The sequence below is a fragment of the Nelumbo nucifera genome, chromosome 7, assembly GCF_055504915.1.
Source record: "Nelumbo nucifera cultivar China Antique chromosome 7, China Antique-T2T, whole genome shotgun sequence".
Lineage (NCBI taxonomy): Eukaryota > Viridiplantae > Streptophyta > Magnoliopsida > Proteales > Nelumbonaceae > Nelumbo > Nelumbo nucifera.
The window spans coordinates 20,092,122-20,111,825 of record NC_142655.1 but is presented as its reverse complement, the minus strand read 5'-3'; the positions used below and the strand labels follow the sequence as shown (position 1 = coordinate 20,111,825).

Genomic DNA, 19,704 nt, shown 5'->3' with positions numbered 1-19,704 from the left:
ATTCCTAAAACTTCTTTGGCTTAACAACAAGGAAGGAGAGCCTTTCCGGCAGCATCTAGCCATCTACAAGAGCGAGATAGGATAGACCCCACGGTCCCAAACAAGAAAAGGATTCCTCACGAATCACGATCTTTTGACTCTTCCGCGCGCGTCATGAGTTCGGATCTGCTCCTCACATATCGCGCCTCACACTGACATCACAGCCAAAACGTGGAGGAGGTCGGTGTAAGGCGCGCTTTCTTAGGAGCAAATCCAAACTCGTCAGTACATTATGACCATACTCCAATTCACCTTTATTCTCTCCTCCACTTTCCAATACATACATTATTCTCTAATCTCTCCTAAATTATCTCTTATTCTTATTTATCTTCTTCCTCAATTTTTCATCTATATTTATCTAAACAAATTTTAAATTAAAAATTTTTAAATTATTTAAATATTATAATTGATGATGTGTGTTTTGACAATTCCTGATTAGCAAGTGACTCGAATGCCTACTTAAATAATTCTACCTGGAATGTGGTTTAGACGCCTATCTGAGTGGTTCCTACCTAGAAGGTGGCTTGGATGCCTAGTTGAATGGTGACGAATTGAAAAAGTAGCTCTAATGCCTAGCTAAATGGTGACAAGATAGAGAGGTGGCTCTGATGCCTAACTGAATAGTGACGAGTTGTAGAGGTGTTTTCTGATGCCTAGCTGAATGGTAATGAGCTGGAGAGGTGGTTCTTATGCCTAACTGAGTTGTGATGAGCTAGAGAGGTGGCTTTGATGTCTAGCTGAATGGTGACAAGCTGGAGATGTGGCTTTGATGCCTAACTAAGTGGTGACAAGTTGGAGAGGTGGTTTTGTTATCTAGCTAAGTGGTGACAAGCTGGAGAGGTGACTCTAATGCTTAACTGAGTGGTGACGAGCTAGAGAGGTGGCTCTGATACCTAACTGAGTGGTGACGAGCTGGAGAGGTGGCTCTGATGCTTAATTGAGTGGTGACAAGCTGGAGAGGTGGCTCTGATGCTTAACTGAGTGGTGACAAGCTGGAGAGGTGGCTCTGACACCTAATTGAGTGGTGACAAGTTGGAGAGGCGGCTCTGATGTCTAGTTGAGTGGTGACGAACTGGAGAGGTGGCTCTGATGCAACCTGCAAGGTATGGCTCAATTTCCATACTGGTTTTTTAAGGGCCTATTTGGAAGGGCTTACTTTTAAATGTCGTTGTTCAGAGAAGCTACTAAAAAAATGCTTACAAAGAACCATCTAAGTGGTCTCCTCACCCAAGAAGAAGAAGAAGAAGAATATCTTTTGGTTTGGTTAATGATGCAAATAGACTGGATTGGATTCCAATCGTGGTATATCCAAATCTAATTTGATACTATGAAGAGGAGATCCGATCAGATCTCACAAATAGGGATTTGAATTCGAATTCGATGAGGAAGTCAAATATTTTGATCTGATTTGATTTGACTGCATTTTTTTAAAATAATAAAATATAACAATTTAAATAAAGAAAAACAAAAATACAAGCATCTTTTCAACTATTTTCATCATATATATACATGTTTTTTATAAAAAATAATAATATAAATAACTAAATAGCATATATATATATATATATATATTGAATCGAATAAGAGGTGATCCAAATTCAATTCAGTTTTTCATCGGATCCTATCATCTGATCCGAATCAGGCATCGAATCAAATCGGATCATGATCCAATGAATTTCGCACCCCTAGGTTTGGTTGTTCAAGTATAATGTGTATTTTTGGTTGTGGATGCTTTAACTCAGCTTCTACCCATAAATGGATCAAATAAAATTAGGCAAATATCCTAATTTGATTCATCAAATCGAATAAAATCTTGTCTACAAGATTTAGGGCCTATTTGGTTTGCAAGAATAAGGATCTGAAATTACAATTAGTCATTCTAATTCCAACTATTTAATTGGGTGGAATTAGAATCCCATTCTCAGTCCTTTGGAATGACATTCCCCCATTTAAGGGAATGGTCATTCCCTCTCTTTTCTTTCCAAATGACATCCCACTCTAGCTTGTTCCAATTCTGATTTAGATTCTTATCTAAACCAAACCCGGAATAGACCATTTCAATTCTAATTCCAAGGGACATTGATTCTAACATGGTTATTAAAACCGACTCGGAGACCGAACTAGCCAGGGGTCTGGTTACTGGGTCGAACAAAAAAAAAATGGTTAACCACCCGGGTCAGCGGTTTGTTGACCAAAATCAACGGTTTTTGGGAAAAAACAGAATCGGTTTCCGGTTTTTCTGATCTGATCGTCCGGTCCAGTCCTGTTTTGAAAACCATGGATTCTGATTTCAATTTAGACTACAACCCAAACAGATCCTTAAATCTAATTTATACATTGAAATGTTGAATATTATTAATAAATAAAACTTCAAAATATTATTATACATTATTAATAAAATAATTTAAACAATTGAAAAATTACAAATAAAAAAGTTCGAAAAAGATATATGCGGTGAGCGTGGATCGAACACGCGACCTTCAGATCTTCAGTCTGACGCTCTCCCAACTGAGCTATCCCCGCAAGATTGGATCAACCAATGGCGTCGCCCGGACTCGAACCGGAGACCTTCAGTGTGTTAGACTGACGTGATAACCAACTACACCACGACACCGTTGCCTTTTTTACAAGAAAATGGAAAATATACTGACAGCCAATGAAGTGGTATTCGATCAAGAAGCATATAACATTTCAGCTTTTATTTAAAATCACCTTTTTCAGAACATAATCTACTTATAGGGCTGGCTGAACCACTAACCCTTTAGGCTTTTCATAGTTTTCATAAACGCCTCCATTTGGGATGGATTAACCAATAATGATGGGATCATGATTATTGTTCAACAGGTAGAGGTGTAAAGGGGGTCATGCTAGATCGGCATGACAAGACCGGTGCAAAGTCTGAATTAGGGCCCATAGACTGTCTCAAAACATGCGTCCCTCCCCTAGGATATTTGGGAAACTTAAAATTTTAATTTATATGAATTTTGATGCATACAATTGCTTATATATAGAATAATTAAATAAAATAGTTTAAAAAATTGAAAAACTTTGTTTACTATATACTATATATTATTATATAATTATAATTTATATGATATATTGTATATATAATATATATGGGTCGTGTTGGGCTGTGCCAACCCACGGGCCATGGGTGACACGGCACGATAAGCATAGCCCAACCCGTTGACTTGAAACCCCAAGCCCAGCATGACCCATGGACCATCGGGTTGGGCCAAGTTGGCTCAAATTGTGTCAGGCTATGCCAGGCCACATGCAACACGAGTCAATTTACACCTTTATCAACAAGCTGTGGAACCAATGATAAGTTTTTTTTTTTTTTAGATGAACCAATGATAAGGTTCCACGCCAGTAATAAAATATATGGGACTTGCACTTTTCATAGTGGGCTCCGTGGAACTTTATCATTGGTTCCACAGCTGGCTGAACAACCACCATGTTCAGCTAATCCAAATTTGTGAAGCGTAGTGGCTTTGGCTTTTGAAGGTAAGCCCTACATGGATAGCATATAGGCATGGGAAGAGTTCTTGTGGGCAGGAAATCCCATTTGCAGCGAAGTCCAAATTTCCTGCCCATGAGAACTCTACCCACTTTTGTCGCAACCAAACATTGAGAACATCTCATCTTCTGCATAGTATTATGCATGGGGAGATGTTCCCAATTCACGGGGGGTAGTGTATTGTGGGAAGAATTCTTGTGGGCAGGAGATCTCATCTGTAGCGTATAAGATTTGTTATATATGTCTTCTGCAATCTCTTTGAATAGTTTATGTAGAGCGTTTCAAAGCAATGAATCTTCAGCTGAACTCTCCCATATGGGGCCCTCATTTGAAGGGTTGTCCCCTTCAACTTCTTTGAATAGCTTATGGGAAGCGCTTCAAATTAGTTGAGTAGACTTAGGCCCTGTTTGGTTCATAGGAATAGGGTCTGGAGCCAGAATTGGAATGAATTATTCTGATTCCAACTGTTTGTTTAGATAGAATCGGAATCCCATTCTCATTCCTAGTGGAATGGCATTCTCCATTCTGTCATTTGAAGGAATACTCATTCCCTCTGCCTTCCTTGGGAATGAAATTACATTACTATTATTCTAATTTCTATTCCCATTCTTATCTGGGCCAAACAGACAATGAAAATAAACCATTCCAATTCTAATTTCGAAAGATTTCTATTCCAATTTCAATTAGAAACCAAATATACCCTTAGTATATTCTTCAACTGAGCCCTCTCCAAAGCAAACTGTTCAGTTGGGACTTGGGATAGGCATCTTTATGGCCTAATGTCCATATCAGTTTTTAAGGGCCTATTTGGCAAGGCTTACATTATATGCCGTTGCAGGGTGAAGTTACTAAAAAAAGGCTTGCACAAAACCATCTAAGTGGCTCCCCTCACCCGATAAGAATAAGAAGAGGAAGAAGAAAATCTTTTGGTTATAATATGTATTGTTGGTTATGGGTTCTTTTGACCCAAGCTTCTACCCACCCACTCCTTCAATGAATTTTGCAAATAGTTCAAATCAAATGGGGGCATATATCCTAATTTGGTTCATCAAATCTGAATAGAATCTTTTCTACAAGATTTAGGGCTTGTTTGGTTTGAAGGAATAAGGATCTAGAATTGAAATTGGAATGACCTATTTTGATTCCAACTATTTAGTTGGATAGAATCAAAATCCCATCCCCATTCTTGTAGGAATGACATTTCCCCATTTGAGGAAATGGTCATTCCCTCCTCTCTTGGGAATGAAATCCTATTCCAATGTATTTTAATTTCGTTTCCTATCTGAATCTATTATGGGAATAGACCATTCCGATTCTAATTTCAAGAGATTTTGATTTTTATTTCAATTTTGATTGCAAACTAAATGGATCCTTAAATCAGACTTGGATCAAATTTATATATTGAATTCTATAATAAATTAAACTATACATTATCCAAATATTATATATTAGGGAAAATTACTGATTAATACCATGTATGGGTTGTGCTAAGTCAGTCCCCAAACTTTAAAATGTGTTTCTGAGGTATCTGAACTTTCAAAATATGTCTAATAGGTGTCTGTCATTAACAGTCCGTCAGTTATCTGTATCACGTGATGACACGTACCACTTACAGCTTTTAAAAATGTCAAAACTACTCTTGAAAGAAGACACTACTCATTGCACAAGCTTTCTGTCCAGTGCTCTGTGACTCTCTCTCTCTCTTTCACATACTTATGGTTGCTGTTATCGAACCCTTAGAGAACGAACTAACTAACGACGATGCTAAGAACTGACCAAGTTTCAGCGACGACTGAAACCACCTTTGCTACAGTGTTCTCTCTTTCACTCTAAGACAAATCTCCTCTATTCCTTCGCATTTTTGTCTCTTTAATTTTTTTTTTTTTTTTATGTAGTTGACGAAAATTTCCTATCTATTCTTAAATCTTAATTTTTTATATCTTTTTAATTTCTTGTGTATTATTTTTAACTTTTTCTATTAACATGCTTGAAATAAATTAAATTAAGCTTCTTGTAGTGATGAAGCTGGTTAAATTTGAACCCTTTGTCTCGTTTTCCTTAATTTTCGAGGACAACGAAAGTTATTTGTTACAATTCTGTGAGGAAGTTATCTTCTGAATAATGGGTAGCATTGAGATGAGATACAACAATACAGGCTGTGAATTCTTTGATCTTTGCTTAGTTTCTCAGAGTTCGGTTAATGATGTAGCTACTTTTCAGTCCATTCACTGGGTTTTCATTTGCCTTTTATTTATGATTCTCTCTTAACAGTGAACTCAAATATGTCCATATTTCGCATTCACTTGGGTCCAAGGTTCAATCGGTGGCTTCACCATACGCTTATTTATAGGTGTTTCAGAATCGATCTCTTTTTAATGAAAAATATGGTTAAAAATAGGTTTAAAAACCAAATTTTGAAAAAAAAACATAAAAACGTGTTATTTTAAGTGTCAATATACCCTTGTTGATACAAAAGGGTGTATCAATATTTTGAACCATGCCTACGTCCTTTTTGTTTTATTATTTTAATCTGATTGATGTAGGGTAGCCCGGCCCAGCCCACGAGTGCTAGACTTGGGGCCGCGATTTGACACAGCAGGGGCTACCTTGCTCCCCTCGTATGGAGCCAACAGCAGAGTGCCCCTATGTCCCCGCAATGCCCGCTGACGCCCCGTACATCATTCATTGGGGGCATCCATCTCCACCTACCTCCCGACAACTCAAGTATAAATATGAGATGCCACCCTCCAGGTAAAGGATCCCTGAATTCCAGCTCTAACTCTACTCCTAAGAGAATGACTTAACTCTTGGGAGCCTAGTGCCTATGAGTGCCCTCTTTCGAGCCCTCTTTGGCACCAGATCCCAATCTTCTTGCCCCCGTATTAACTTGATCGTCGGAACCTTTGCCTCGGGTTCCTACCCGAGGCCTCTAGCACTTTTTGTCTTGCAGTACCTCGGGTTTCAAGGGACTTCGCCACTTAGTCAACAACCCTCGGCCATAAACCCTCGACTCCTACAGTATTCAAAGGGAACAATCCACATCGGCCTACCATCCTTGGCCTCGACGTACCTCCTCTGAACCCTCAAAGTCTTTGGCCAGCCTTCATAGCTCGGGAGTGAATTTACCTTTTTGCCCTTGGCCAAACCAGGTAGCAACACAAACCATCTCTGAATAGCACAAATCTTCTCTGAACATCTCAAATCTATCCATCATTCGCCTTTTGTACCTTGACAGATTTTCCATACCTAATGAGTATTTATTCTAAGGCTCTGGTTTTTATTCTCTGAATACATGGACCTCAACATTAATAAACGCAATGACTCTCCGCCATAGTCGCTGCATCTGAAGTGCTGTTCTTCTCTTAGATTAGTTGGCAGATAAAGAAAATTAGAGACACATTTTGAAATTAAGGGAGTGACTTGACGTAACCCTTAAATACATACAAAATATAACGTTTTGAAGTCGACTAAAGTACAATATATTGATCAGAAATTCTACAGACTAAGCCTTAAGTACAATTTTGCAAACTCTGAAAAAGCATCTCAGCTGCACAGGAATCACTTAAATGGCCTATCTTTTTGTAAGAGCCAGCTCAAGTTACGCTACAACTCTATGCTTTCTTATCATGTATCCTTCTCTTCATGAATATAATGCTTCTCTTTTTTGCCAAAATAAATGTTCTGATAAAAAATTTTCCCAATATATTACTAAAAAATCACTACATTAATCAAGTGAAATCAAAATAACTTCTCTGGTATCTGAACTTGCATAAGATTTCAATATTATGAAGCTAACTTACATGCCCTTTTGTTTCCCGAGGGACAGAAGATATTTTGTGATTTCGACTTCAGAGTTGGCCCACTATCAAAATATCTCTCAAGTAAGATAAAAATTACAAAGTTACCGTTACCCGAAAAAATAAGATACAAAGTACGAACCGGTGAGGTGAAGTTATTTCGCGCGTCTCAACGGACAACGGTAAGACTTCCGAATGGCCACCGCCAGCTTCTCTTTATCCCCTTCACCGTTCTCTCGTTCAGATTTTCGTCCAAGCTCCACCCAAGCGCGCCTTCGGATTCCCTGCCGTTCGGATGGAACCTCGTTGTCTCCTCTCTCCAGAACCCTTTCGGCAATTGAAAGCTCCGGTGTCATTGCGTGTCTTCGCGCCTCAAGGTACGTAACCTCTCTCTTTATTTTCAGAAGCTCAGTTTCTGATAATTGAGACAAATCGTCGATAAGTAACTGCGCATTTATTCATCTGTTTTGATGTTTTGGGATTAAGGAGTGATGATTCTGCTACACTGCCTGGTTCTTTTCTCTAAGCCCACTCTTGTTTTTTTTTTTTTTTTTTTCTAAACAAAAGTGAAAATTGTTTGAACTTTGCAATTTTGTTTACACATTTTGAGCGTTAAAACTATTCTATGACTATTGGTATACTGTGTGGTGTTCATGAGTAAGAAGCATATGTATTCTTCGGTTCTGGTGCTTTTTCCTTAAGGCAAGTTCGTAATTGCCTACAAATGGCTGTACATGGTCACAATTCACTCAGAAGGTTTGGTTTTGCGTAACGGGTTCATTCGTGGGAATTTTCAGTTATCAGAACACAGAAGGAAAAACAAATATCCCCATCTCCCTCTCCCCAGACACCCCAAAAAGGATAGATTAAGAATAAGAAAACACACGACGTACGAAAGGACTCTTCCATCAAGGTCATCAGCCAGCTTGTACGTAGTTGATCCTTTGCTTCTTTCATGAATTGTTTAGTTATGGGTTTAAAGGTTTAAAGCAGAGGAGCGGGGCCTGTATTTGATCATGAGTTTATTAATGATCAAACACTAGCTACAATGCGGGCTTGAACCTGAACATGGCTTTAACCAAATTGGGGAACTTTTTCCTGTGTGTGGCATTGTAGTCTATTCGGAACTACCAAGGCTGTATAATCTATCAAAAAGCAAAAAGAAAAGAAAACTATGGTATCTAACTCTTTCTGATACAAAAAGGGTGTTTCCTCCATCCTCTCCGAGCTATAGTGCTATCAAGCCAGCTCAAGGACAAGGAACCCTAACGTTCTTAGAACAAGTTTTCGAGAGAAAAATAACTAGCTGATCTTATTAGTGTAATCGTCAATACATATATAGGGCCTCAGACGGTTACAACCAAAACGGAATATTGTCAGGCACTAATGGTGATCAATGATTGGTTGTGATTGCCAATGATGAGCCGACACCTAACAGATGGCTTGATCGGATTGATAAGACAGCCCATTGCACACTCAATAGCTGGACGTGATGGGGAGAAAACTGTGCCGTATATAACAACTCCCTTCCAAAACATTTTCTTTTCCTTCCTTTGAGGTCTCTAAGATGGTTCTTTGTTTTCTTCATAATCAGGACTTAGAGGCCATCAAAAAGAAAATTAAAATCTTGAGAAATTGTTTTACTGATTCAAGGTTACTGAATTTAGCCTTGATGCAGACTTTAGAGCACAGAGAATTAACTTTTAGAACAAACATAAAAAAGTTTGTTGATTGGAGTTTTTGTTTTTTGTTCTACTTTTTGAACTTTATTTTCTAATCGTAATTTTGGTTGTCCATTAATTTATAGGTTTTGTGTAAGACCTGTCCAAGACTGGGTTCGCCTGACTACACTTAAGAGCCTATTTTCACATAATGTTTTGTTTTGTCCTTGAGTCAAGCTTGCCAAACCAGAGCCCTACATTGAAGCTTGTGTTTCTTGTTTTTCTTGTTTGTAGTGGAGATCTGGCAAGGGAAGCTGCACAAGCTGCACTTAGTGGTGGCATCTCAGTTGTGAGTCTCCTTTTAACTGCTACTCTTTTTATGAGAGGAAAGTGAAGATTCCTTCATAAATGTATATTATGTTTATCACATATAAAAGAAGTTTGTTAAATAGCATCAATATCTACCATATGTATCTTTCATATCCTATCTCTGAAATTTATGGACCACCTTTTGCATTGATGGTAGCACAAGAATTCCAATAATTGAGTAAGTAATGCTTATGGCATAGCTGTAGACTGTTCCTATAATGCTGATCCTCCAAATGAATGAAACAAGTTGGATAATCTGGTGAACAGGATGAATTTTTGGATGTCATCCATCCAGAAAATATCTTTGGAAGGAGGTCTTTTAGGGTATTCATACCAGTGGAATGCTTATTCATGTATATTATATCTAATTTGGATCTAGCTTTCGTCATATTGGTTCTTAGACCTTCCATTCTGATTTTACTTGAAGCCACCATGTATTTAATTTGTCTTATTTTTAATTACTCTTCTTTTGATTTTCAACATGTAGCTGGAGATTGTGATGTCCACTCCAGGTGTGTTTGAGGTTGTTTGCCATAATCAATTTTACCATCTTTTTGGCTGCACTTGACAATCAGCAAAATTTTGTGTTTCTTTTTCTTTATTTTTCTTTTTGGTTCCTGATGCAGGTTTTAGAAGGACTAGTTCAGGACCATCCTACATCGATAATAGGAGTAATTACTTACCAGATCCAGTCTCAGAATTGTTATCAGCATTCAATTTATTTGTAGCTTAGATTGTGGGCTTGTGGCTATCTGGTTCGCTTGTTAAAATTGCTTTGCGAGATGTCTGAAGCTTGAAACTTTCTTCCAGGTTGGGACTGTCTTAAATGCCTTGGATGCCAGAAAAGCCATAAAAGCTGGAGCCAGGTTCCTCATGAGCCCTGTAACAGTCAAGGTGTTTCAAACACTGTCAGATCTTATAATCTTTTGTTACACTCAAGGACTTACTTATCTAATATTCTTTAGGTTTTGCTTTTATTCTTTTACCAGTGGTTGGTTATTTGTGTAAATATAAAAAACATCAACATATATGCTTATTATCTACAGAAAATTTCCCCAAGAGAAGTAATTTTTTTAAACTCATTTGGAACTTTTTCAAAATTTACCTTCTTTGAGTAATCTTCTCTCTAACTCAGCCATGATCAGCAGGACATTCTTGAAGATATCCAAGGTGGTGAAATTCTCTATATCCCTGGAGTAATGACACCAACAGAGGTAAGAATATCCTCCTTTTTCATGATATTCTCAAAACTCTAGGACTTTTTGTGTGTATTCTAGCATTTGAACTCTTTTAGTTTTGAAGTGGACTAATTATATTAATTTAATGATTCTGCAGTTATGGGCTGCATATAATTCTGGTGCAAGAGTTGTAAAGGTCAGCCTCATCAATTTCTTTCTCATGTTTAAAAAATGTTAGGACTAAGTGGCAATGGTTTATGGATGTGACTCTCCTGTTTCTTGCACATCACCAGTTCAATATGTTATTCAGGTATTCAGCTCTCCAAATTCATAACATTTATATGATATGTTTTGGAGCATTAAAGTGTATGCTTCAAAATGTCTATAATAGCTATCCACAATCTCTTTTAGTCCTGTATTTATCTCAAGCCTGCCTAATTCAGGCATGCCATTACCAGTTTTTAACTCAATGTTATCATAGATGCACTAATGTTCTTGAATATATCTTTTCACATTTCAGTGGGATTAATAATCTGTATCCAGACTACCCCACCCAATACCCTGTTATTCAGGACCCCCATTGGCTAATGGCCTCTTGTAGCATTAATTTTGTTCCTCCATATTTAAGGCTCTATCTGTTGCTATAGAATGTGATGTCCATTATTTTGCAATAAAAGGTTTTCTTTTCTATTTCCTGTGAGGTCATTTTTTTGTTGGCTATTACTTATTATTCATATTATGAAAGTTTATATGTCATTTTGTGTTAGAAAGCACAAAAAGAATCTGGGTCTGGGCACATGACATGTTTTCTCTTAAGTGAAGCAAGATTGAGTATTTATTACTGGGCTTCTTGCATTTTGCATTGTGATTGTGTAATATGCAGTTAAATCCTAACTTTAAAATAATATAGAATGAAGTAACACAAACTCTATGGTACAGAAACATGTTATGCAGTACTTACACTGTCAAATAACTATATGCTGTAAACATTATACCCCGTTTACAGATTAAATGTAAGTTGTCTCATGTTGCAACTTTTATAACCCTTGTGCAAGATTTACAGCCCGTAATCTTTTGTAGTACCATACCACAAAACATATTTATGTACCATAGAATTACTCATAGAACAGACATTTTTAACCCATCCTCCCTCTCCCTTTTATGTGGAAATCTGTTATCTTTATAAAGACTAGTCGAAGATATTATGTTCAAATTTTATTTTTTCTGTTACAAATATGCCATTTTTGTTGCTCCAATGACTTGATACACTTCCAGAGTTCAGACAATATATGTGCTAAAATGTTGCACTTCTATCTATGCATGACATGTTCTTTTGCTGCTATTTTGGATATTAATATGTAGTTTGGGCTTATTGCAGTGATTTATATCCCTTATTACTTTTTTCTTTCCTTGACCATAATGACTTCTTATGACTAGAAATAATTTATCCTCTCTTCAATTGCTTTGCACCTTTAGCGTTGTTTTGAACTACCTATATTTTCATACAAAAACGACATTTTGTATTTTGTGTTTGTGGTGTTGTTAATCCATATCTATCTTAAGAAAAGAGGGGAATCGAAGGGTCCTATACCATAGAGCTCATATGGACATCCTCTTAATTTCTGTAATAAAATCTATTATTTCTCTCTCTAATAAGATAATTCTTAAAATTCTCTCTCTCTCTCTCTCAAATCTCTCTTGGCCTATTTTGACTCTCTTAAAATCAGGTGTATAAATTAGATGGGTTGGGTCAAGATAAGGGCCAACCCAAGACTAACTCTAGACATAGACCCAAGACTCGACCCAAATTGACATCAAGACCCAAATTTGCTAACCCAAACCTATCCAAAATTATATTTAACCCCATGCACTGCATGGGTTTACTTGCTACTGTTTTCATATACAAAAAAAAAAAAAATTCCTCCATGCAACCCAACTCAACCTGGCATAGTCTGATCAGTCATGTTTTGTGGGTGTGATGGTGTGTGTAACATGTGTGCATGCACTAAACAAATTCCACTAGTTTGTAGGCATGTAGAAGTTTGTGGTTAAAACTGAATGCAGCATCATTGCCAACTTCTATATGATCTCTTTCCTCTACAATTTTTAAGTAGTGCTATGAGATTTCTGCACAAAAAGAATAATGTTAAGCCACATCTGATATTTTTTTCCTTCTTGAAAGACTGCTTTCTGGAATGTTTCATTTTGTCTTTCAAAAAAATTTAGCTTATGTCCTTTGCAATGTTGGAAATTTTTTTATAACTTATATGCCTTAATTGTTTCATTAAAATCTTTTTTGGCTGTAGGTTTATCCTATCTCAGCCTTAGGTGGCACTCAATATATATCATCTCTCAAGAAACCATTTCCTCATATCCCAATGGTTGCTTCCCAAGGCATCACATTAGGTTGGTACTCGGTAGTTTCGACTGTGTACTTGGTATGTAAAATGTAGTCAGTAACTCAATTGACTATATATAACTGTACAGAAACTACAGGTTAAGATATTCACAAAATCCATTGTCTGCTTATTTAAGATGTAGAGACAGTGAAATCTAGCCGTAGAGCTATTTTTGTACTTTTACTTTTCTTTTCTGTATATCTCTCTTTGTATTATATCTCTCTTGTATATTAAGGGAAGATCTGTCCTTTTACAACTTAATATAAATATTTCTTTTAGGGTGTTGACTGAAACACGTTGTCACACCCACCAGTCGGCTGTGTTGTCTCTCTCTCTTTCTCTTTCTCAGTTTTTCGATCTGACTCTGACATAAGAAGGGAGGGAGGGAGGGCTGGGAAGATTGTTATGCAACTTATTTTATTATTGTTATAGGTATAGAAAGAAAATAGTTGGCAGATATTGTAGTTTCATATAAAAAAATAGCTACTTAAAGAAACCTATTTGGAGGCAGCCCTGTAGGATTCATGCCAAACATGAACAATATCCCAGATATTGATAAAAGAACTAAAAAGCATTGTTCAGAATGAAAACTGATTTTCCTGGCTTGCGAAAGATTCATGTGTGGGTAAAATTGTCTGTTAACTCATCTGGTTTTTACAATTATTATATTTTATTATTGTTTCCTGGACACTCTTTCATATTTATCCTTATAGAGACAACTCTTGTTTGTCCTTGTTGGTTCATATGGCAATATGAAAGTTCTTGTTCCTCATGGACTAAAAAAAGCCTAAATGGAATTTTATGTTTCAAAGCATATACATTGATCCATACCCTCGACATGTGAGCAAGGTTCAAAATTTCAATAAGATATGTCCAATATGGGGCATATTGTATCATATCTTTTGACTCCTGATACACCTATTTAAAGGGAGTTTTGAGAAATATTGTTTTTAATAAGTAAAGTATATTAAATAATACAGCTTTATGAAATTTTGAAATAAAAAAAAAGATGAAAAAAAGTAAAGGTGGAAGGTTCAAAGTATCAATACACCCCTTCCGCCATATTGGGGTGTACCGATATTTTGAATCATGCATGTGAGCAACAAGTGTCCTTTAGGCAATAAGGTGCCAAATCCTATTTCCTAGAAAATAAAAGATAACAATAGAATAGTGTTACCATTTGATTGCCTACAATACCCCAATACCTGTACAAAGTTGCCTATCTTGTTGGATAAATTTTTATTGTAAATTTCATATCCAAAACCATATTGAGCTTTGTCCTCGCCATATCCAGGAAATGTAGTTGATTACTAGGGTTTATTTTAGCTGGTTGTTTCTTTACATAGGGGTTTTTTAAGACAGGTAATTTTATTAATTTATAAAGGTCCAAGCTGAAAATGTACTATCTTCAAGGACAAAGCAGATCCAAATACAGTGAGATGCTGTCAACAATAAATTCATAGCAGAACATCCGCAGATAAAAGGAAATTCAATGGGATCCCAATAAACTCTTTGTATGGAGAAACCCAACTATAAATCCTACCCACCATCACTCTTAACTTATCCTCTAGTCTACATTTATTGTGGAAGACCTTCTTGTTGCATTCCTCCTGTATCATCCTGATAATTGATGCTGGAATCACTTGCCAAACCAGTTTTCCTTTTCTATTGAATCCCTTGACCAACCAGTTAGCTACTGTGATCTTGGAATTGTCCAGCTTAGGTAAAGAGAACTAAGGAAGAAGTTCCAAATTTTAGAGCTTAGTTGGCAGGGGGGGGTCATCAGATTCAATCTCACACACATAGTGCAACAACAGTCTAGGATGATCACTCCTCTCCTCATCAAGGAATCCCTGGTAAGGCATTTATCCAACATGGCTGCCCAGAGAAGAAAGGGCACTTTATAGGGGACTCCATATTTCCACACTGAATGATGTTGAAATGGGTCAAAGGTGTGATTACTAAATGGGTTAAAAAAAGATTTGACTGCAAATTTTCCATTTTTCTCCCATCTCCAATCATTTAATCAACAGTCCACTCTTCTTTCCATCCACTCCAAAGTCCAAAGTCTTTTCCAACTGGTTGGCCACTTTGACCAGAATGGGAAAGAGGGAGAGAGAAACTGAATAGGCGGTTGAATAAAGTGATCTTGATTAAAGTAATTTTCCCACCTTTGGATAAATACCTCCCTTTCCAAGAAGATAACTTCCTGCTGAATCCTTCCACTACCAGAACCCATAATGATCTAGAACGTGTATCTGATTCCCAACAGAACACCAAATACTTGATTGGGAAGTGACTCATCTCACAGTCCAATCCCGCAGCCAGGTTCTCCATCCTTTCAAGTTGACCCACGGCAATGATTGAACTCTTTCTAGAATTTAGTCTCAATCCTGAAACCACTTAAAACTAAGTATCCCTTGAAGGTAGTGAAGTTGATCTTATGAAGCAACAAGTCCAAACTATTCTGAGTAATTTGCTATCTCATGGCTTACCAAATTTGCATTGATGAATGTTCCGTGCATGTTGATAAACATTATATTGTTTTTTTTTTTTTTTCTGAACTATGTGCTAACCACCATCCTAGCAGTCAGTTTAGTGTAGTTAAGGCTCCTTGCTCTAGATGAAAAATGCAATTGACCCATAAATGGAAAGAAATGGTTTTTCTTTCTTTCTTTTTTTTCTTTTTTTTTTTTGCATTCAGTTGTTTGGATTATCATAAAACAATTCTCATGTATTTCACCTATTACTTGTGTTCAGATTCTATAGGAACATATATTGCTGGTGGAGCATCAGCAGTGGTTTTGTCTGATGCTATATTTGATAAAGAGGCAATGTGTCAACAAAATTTTGATACCATCTATCAACTTGCTCAACTTGCAGCTTTACAAGGACATGAAGCAGTACAACGGTGCGGCTTTTCAGTTGCTCTTATTATAACTAAAGTTATTATTTGAGAATCTCTTTTTTGGTTATGTGTGTTGGACACCATTGTTCTTTGCATGAATGAGAAACGCTTGAATTTCCCATCTTGTACAATTAATGTGGGTTTGATGAAAGGGATGATAAGCTTATGGTGGATCCTTTCTAAAGGAACATGTTAGATGGTTAACTTAAAAATGTTTAACCTCTATTTTAAGTTGTGATGTCAAAGGGCTAATTTGTCATGGCTTCTTGGATAGAAAGTTCTCTCCAGTGTAGAATACCAATTTGCTTAGTATGATTGGCCTTCAGTCTGTGGAAATGGGCATGGTTGTAGCCAATAAAAAAAAAAAGAAGTAAAAGTCATGACTTAAGAAATGATATTTTGTGTGTTCTGAAAAAAAATCTGCACCTTTTTTGTTTATTTTGTTGTTCATTTGCAAAGTTTATGAGATGTTATGCCTAAAAAGGTCTAACCGGTTCAGATTTCTACAGAAAAAAGATATACTTGTATGCCTTACTACATTGGTTTTATCTTCTTTGTTTTGGGTTTAATATATTTTAAATGTCTTCAGGATATATTGGTTTTCCTTTCTCATTACCAAGGAACTGTTTTAGGGGGTTCTCCTAGAAGAATCTAATGTCTAACACTATCAATGAGTTCTCTACTTTTATCTAGTATACATGGTTTTAATTGTGTGAGATGCTATGCAGGAAGAAAAGATGTATGCTCAGTCTTGCTTCATGACAAGCCAGCAACTTTCCACTTTTCAATCTATGTCAGGTTATTAAAAAAAAATTCAGGGATGTGATTTGGTGATAGGGCGAACATATTTACTGAAGGAACATTAACTGCCAAATGGACTAGCAAATAATGTAAGAGATCTTTTTACTTTTCATGCTTTAACACAAGTGTTCTTGCAAAAGAATTGTGTCTATTATAATTCTCAAGTTGTTATTAGGGTCTCATGGGTTCTTCTAAATAAGAAAAACTATCAGCATAAAAAATGCATTGGATTCTGACATCCATGAATTCTTGAGCAAGACTTAATAGATTTTTCTTTCTCAATATAATTCTTGCTTGTTTGGCATAAATTATCATCTAGGGACTACCATATCCCATCTATTCTATGTTTTCCTTGCCAAAATTTTGATGGCAAAGACAAAATCTTTATTTTAGTAGTGGCCTTTTTGGTTAGATATAATGAAGATTCAATTCACCTACTCATTGTTTAAGAACAAATCCAATTATCCATGTTTTTCAGCTAACCATGCTTCGATTTCATTTCAGGTAACCATGTTTCTATTTCATCTCCTAGATCAACACTCATTTAACATTGTTTGCTACTTATCTCCTCTGTTTGTCAGTGGGCAGTAGATTACCCCAGTACATATTTTTTATCATCAATCTGTGCTTTGTGACTTAAACTACAAATCATTTCCTTTCAATTTAATTTTATTAAAACTATATTCTTAAACTCTCTTATTGCAGATTGATGTTGTTGACTTTCCAAAATGTCCATCTTTGGATTATGTCATGTAAGATAGATGCAACAACAGAGTTCTATTAACCAACATGCTGAGGAGCTCAAGAAGATGATCATTATTTGACTGTTCAGAGTCTGAAGGGAATTGCTTTTATTTCACTAATCATATAAAACCTCACGGGGTTATAATGCATGGATGACCCTATATAATAGGTATAAGGATTTGCTGAGTTGTTGAATTGAGGGTTAGGATGTCTGATTTATTTCTCTTGTCGTGGGTTCAAGGTTTCATTTGAACAGGATACCATCTTTAACAACATAGCTCCCTGAATTGCCTACTAAAAGAAAGAACAATCTTCACATTATGCAAAGGTGGATTGGGCTTACCACCTGCTCTGAAATACAAGCATTGATCAAGTAAAATTTCCCAAACTAGAAAAGAAAATCAAGATAAAGGAACACAAATTTTGTCCACGACTGGCCAAATAACAATGAGAACCATATTTATTGGACTACTGTTTAGGGGACTTGACCCTAATTATCTGTTTAGTTTGAGAGTAGCATCCAGAGCATTTAGACTATCAAAAAACTTCAAAAGGAGCATGGATCATGTGGTCTAGAAGTCGAAAATCAATGCCACATGACACATTTTAAAATCATTACAATTAAAGAAATGTAGGTAAAAATATATACCATGTATAATGGTCTTTGTTTTGAACCTAGATTTAAAAGCATCATCCTTATCAGAAAGAACTTTGGATGAATTCATTGAAATAACTTCTGTGGTTGCACATGACTTATGTTTTAGGTAAGGAATATATTAAGAGAAAACAAGAAACAACAACAAAAAAGAACACCTTTCTCAAAAAAAAAAAAAAAAAAGAAGAAGAAGAAGAAGAAAAAAGACACATGATTAACCAACTGGACTAAAATGACTCGACTCAGACTACGACTTAACACACAAATTTATGACCAACAAGACCTTTGGCAAGACAAAGAATGACCTCGTTGCACCACCTGATTAATATGATAAAACTGAATGTTTAAACCTTCACCAACACTCCTAATGTCTTGCACATGACAATGACATGAAGTTTAGATGAATTCTCAAATATTCTCGAAGTGGTTTCTAACATGACAATGGGCATACTGTTTCCAATACCTTTCAAACGCCTATGCATTGGTCAGGCTGGTTGTAGTGGAAACTTGGGATCAAATCCCTTTGTCACTAAGGATGTGGGGCTATGCTCCTTCCCCCCACCCCCCACCCCACGCGCGCGCGCACACACCATGAATCCAAAAAATGGGGTAAAATATAGAGCTACCCTATGCTCTGGGGGTAGTGACACTTGGATCCTCAGAGCCATCTTCTACTTTCAAATTCTTAAACTTTGCTCCAACATTAGCATTCTATTAAATTTTTATGGAACTATTTTGCCATTTTCTTTATTGTTGGTTTACAATTAACAATGGCGATTGACGAACACTGTACCTAGAGGTGCATTTTTTGGAACCGAACCAGTATTACTGGTTTTTTGGAAAACCGATGATTGGAATCGAACCGAAGTCAGTCAGTTAATCGGTTGACCGGTTTGGTTAATCATCAATTTTTTATATTGGTTAATCGAAACTGAACCGATACTTCGGTTTTTTAAAAACATTGAACCGAAATCAAACTGACCGGTTTGGTTAATTGATTTTTCAGCTCGGTTTTGATCGATCTTTTCAGTCGTATTGGTTTTTCGTTTTTTTTTTTAATTTTTTGCTCACCCATAACTGTACCTCTTTCAACTCTCCTTTGTCTACTTCTTTATCAAAAGAAAAGGTAACGGGAAAATATACAGGAAAGTTTAAAACTTGGGTTTTGGAAATGTAATAAAGAAAATGGCAAATGGCAAATGTCCAATCCATCCAATTGAAATTTGATTTGGAGATGGAGTCCAACCCAGAACTGGTCCATTGACACCCCTATTTAGGAATCATAAAGGTGAACATTTTAAAAGCACAAAATTAATTTGGCTAGGGGGGGGGGGCGTAGGTAACACATCAACCTCTGTAGCATAAATGTGGGCAACTTGAAGCTCATGGGATGGCCATGCAAGAAATTTGCACATCGATAATTATAGAAGGGGTTCACTTATTGTCATCAATAGTCTCAAAATGAATTTGGAGCATGCCTTAGTCGTATCGGTTGTTGCTCAAAGACTGCACCACTTTAGCTCGAAACTAGTGGGGACTGGCACGATGCATGGACTTTTGTTAAGTGAAAGTAAAACAATAAAGATACATAAGAGTAATTTACTTTTTTCTATATTTTAATTTTTGAAATAAA

General features: G+C 36.5%; 1 protein-coding gene and 2 non-coding genes across 6 annotated transcripts; 1 reads left to right on the top strand and 2 right to left on the bottom strand.

Annotated features, from left to right (window-relative positions):
* Positions 1–2,489: 2,489 nt before the first annotated feature.
* TRNAF-GAA (transfer RNA phenylalanine (anticodon GAA)) lies at positions 2,490–2,562 on the bottom strand. Its single transcript has one exon. It is a non-coding gene; the product is annotated as a tRNA-Phe (tRNA).
* A 17-nt stretch (positions 2,563–2,579) lies between these two features.
* On the bottom strand, positions 2,580–2,653 carry TRNAV-AAC (transfer RNA valine (anticodon AAC)). The gene has a single exon. It is a non-coding gene; the product is annotated as a tRNA-Val (tRNA).
* A 4,778-nt stretch (positions 2,654–7,431) lies between these two features.
* LOC104593651 (uncharacterized) lies at positions 7,432–17,743 on the top strand. 4 transcript variants are annotated; one of them, XM_010253618.3, is made up of 12 exons: positions 7,445–7,733; positions 9,312–9,366; positions 9,874–9,909; positions 10,013–10,057; positions 10,197–10,280; positions 10,532–10,600; positions 10,722–10,760; positions 12,871–12,970; positions 15,724–15,874; positions 16,600–16,761; positions 17,177–17,272; positions 17,378–17,743. In XM_010253618.3, the coding sequence occupies exons 1-10, from the start codon at positions 7,552–7,554 to the stop codon at positions 16,631–16,633; spliced, it is 795 nt and encodes a 264-aa protein (XP_010251920.1). In that variant the 5' UTR covers positions 7,445–7,551; the 3' UTR covers positions 16,634–16,761; positions 17,177–17,272; positions 17,378–17,743. The 4 variants fall into 4 exon arrangements, with proteins under 4 accessions (XP_088747097.1, XP_010251920.1, XP_010251919.1 ...); XM_010253617.3 differs by lacking the exon at positions 17,177–17,272 and having other exon boundaries at positions 7,450–7,733; XM_010253619.3 differs by lacking the exon at positions 17,177–17,272 and having other exon boundaries at positions 7,467–7,733; positions 10,535–10,600.
* The last annotated feature ends 1,961 nt before the right edge of the window (positions 17,744–19,704 follow it).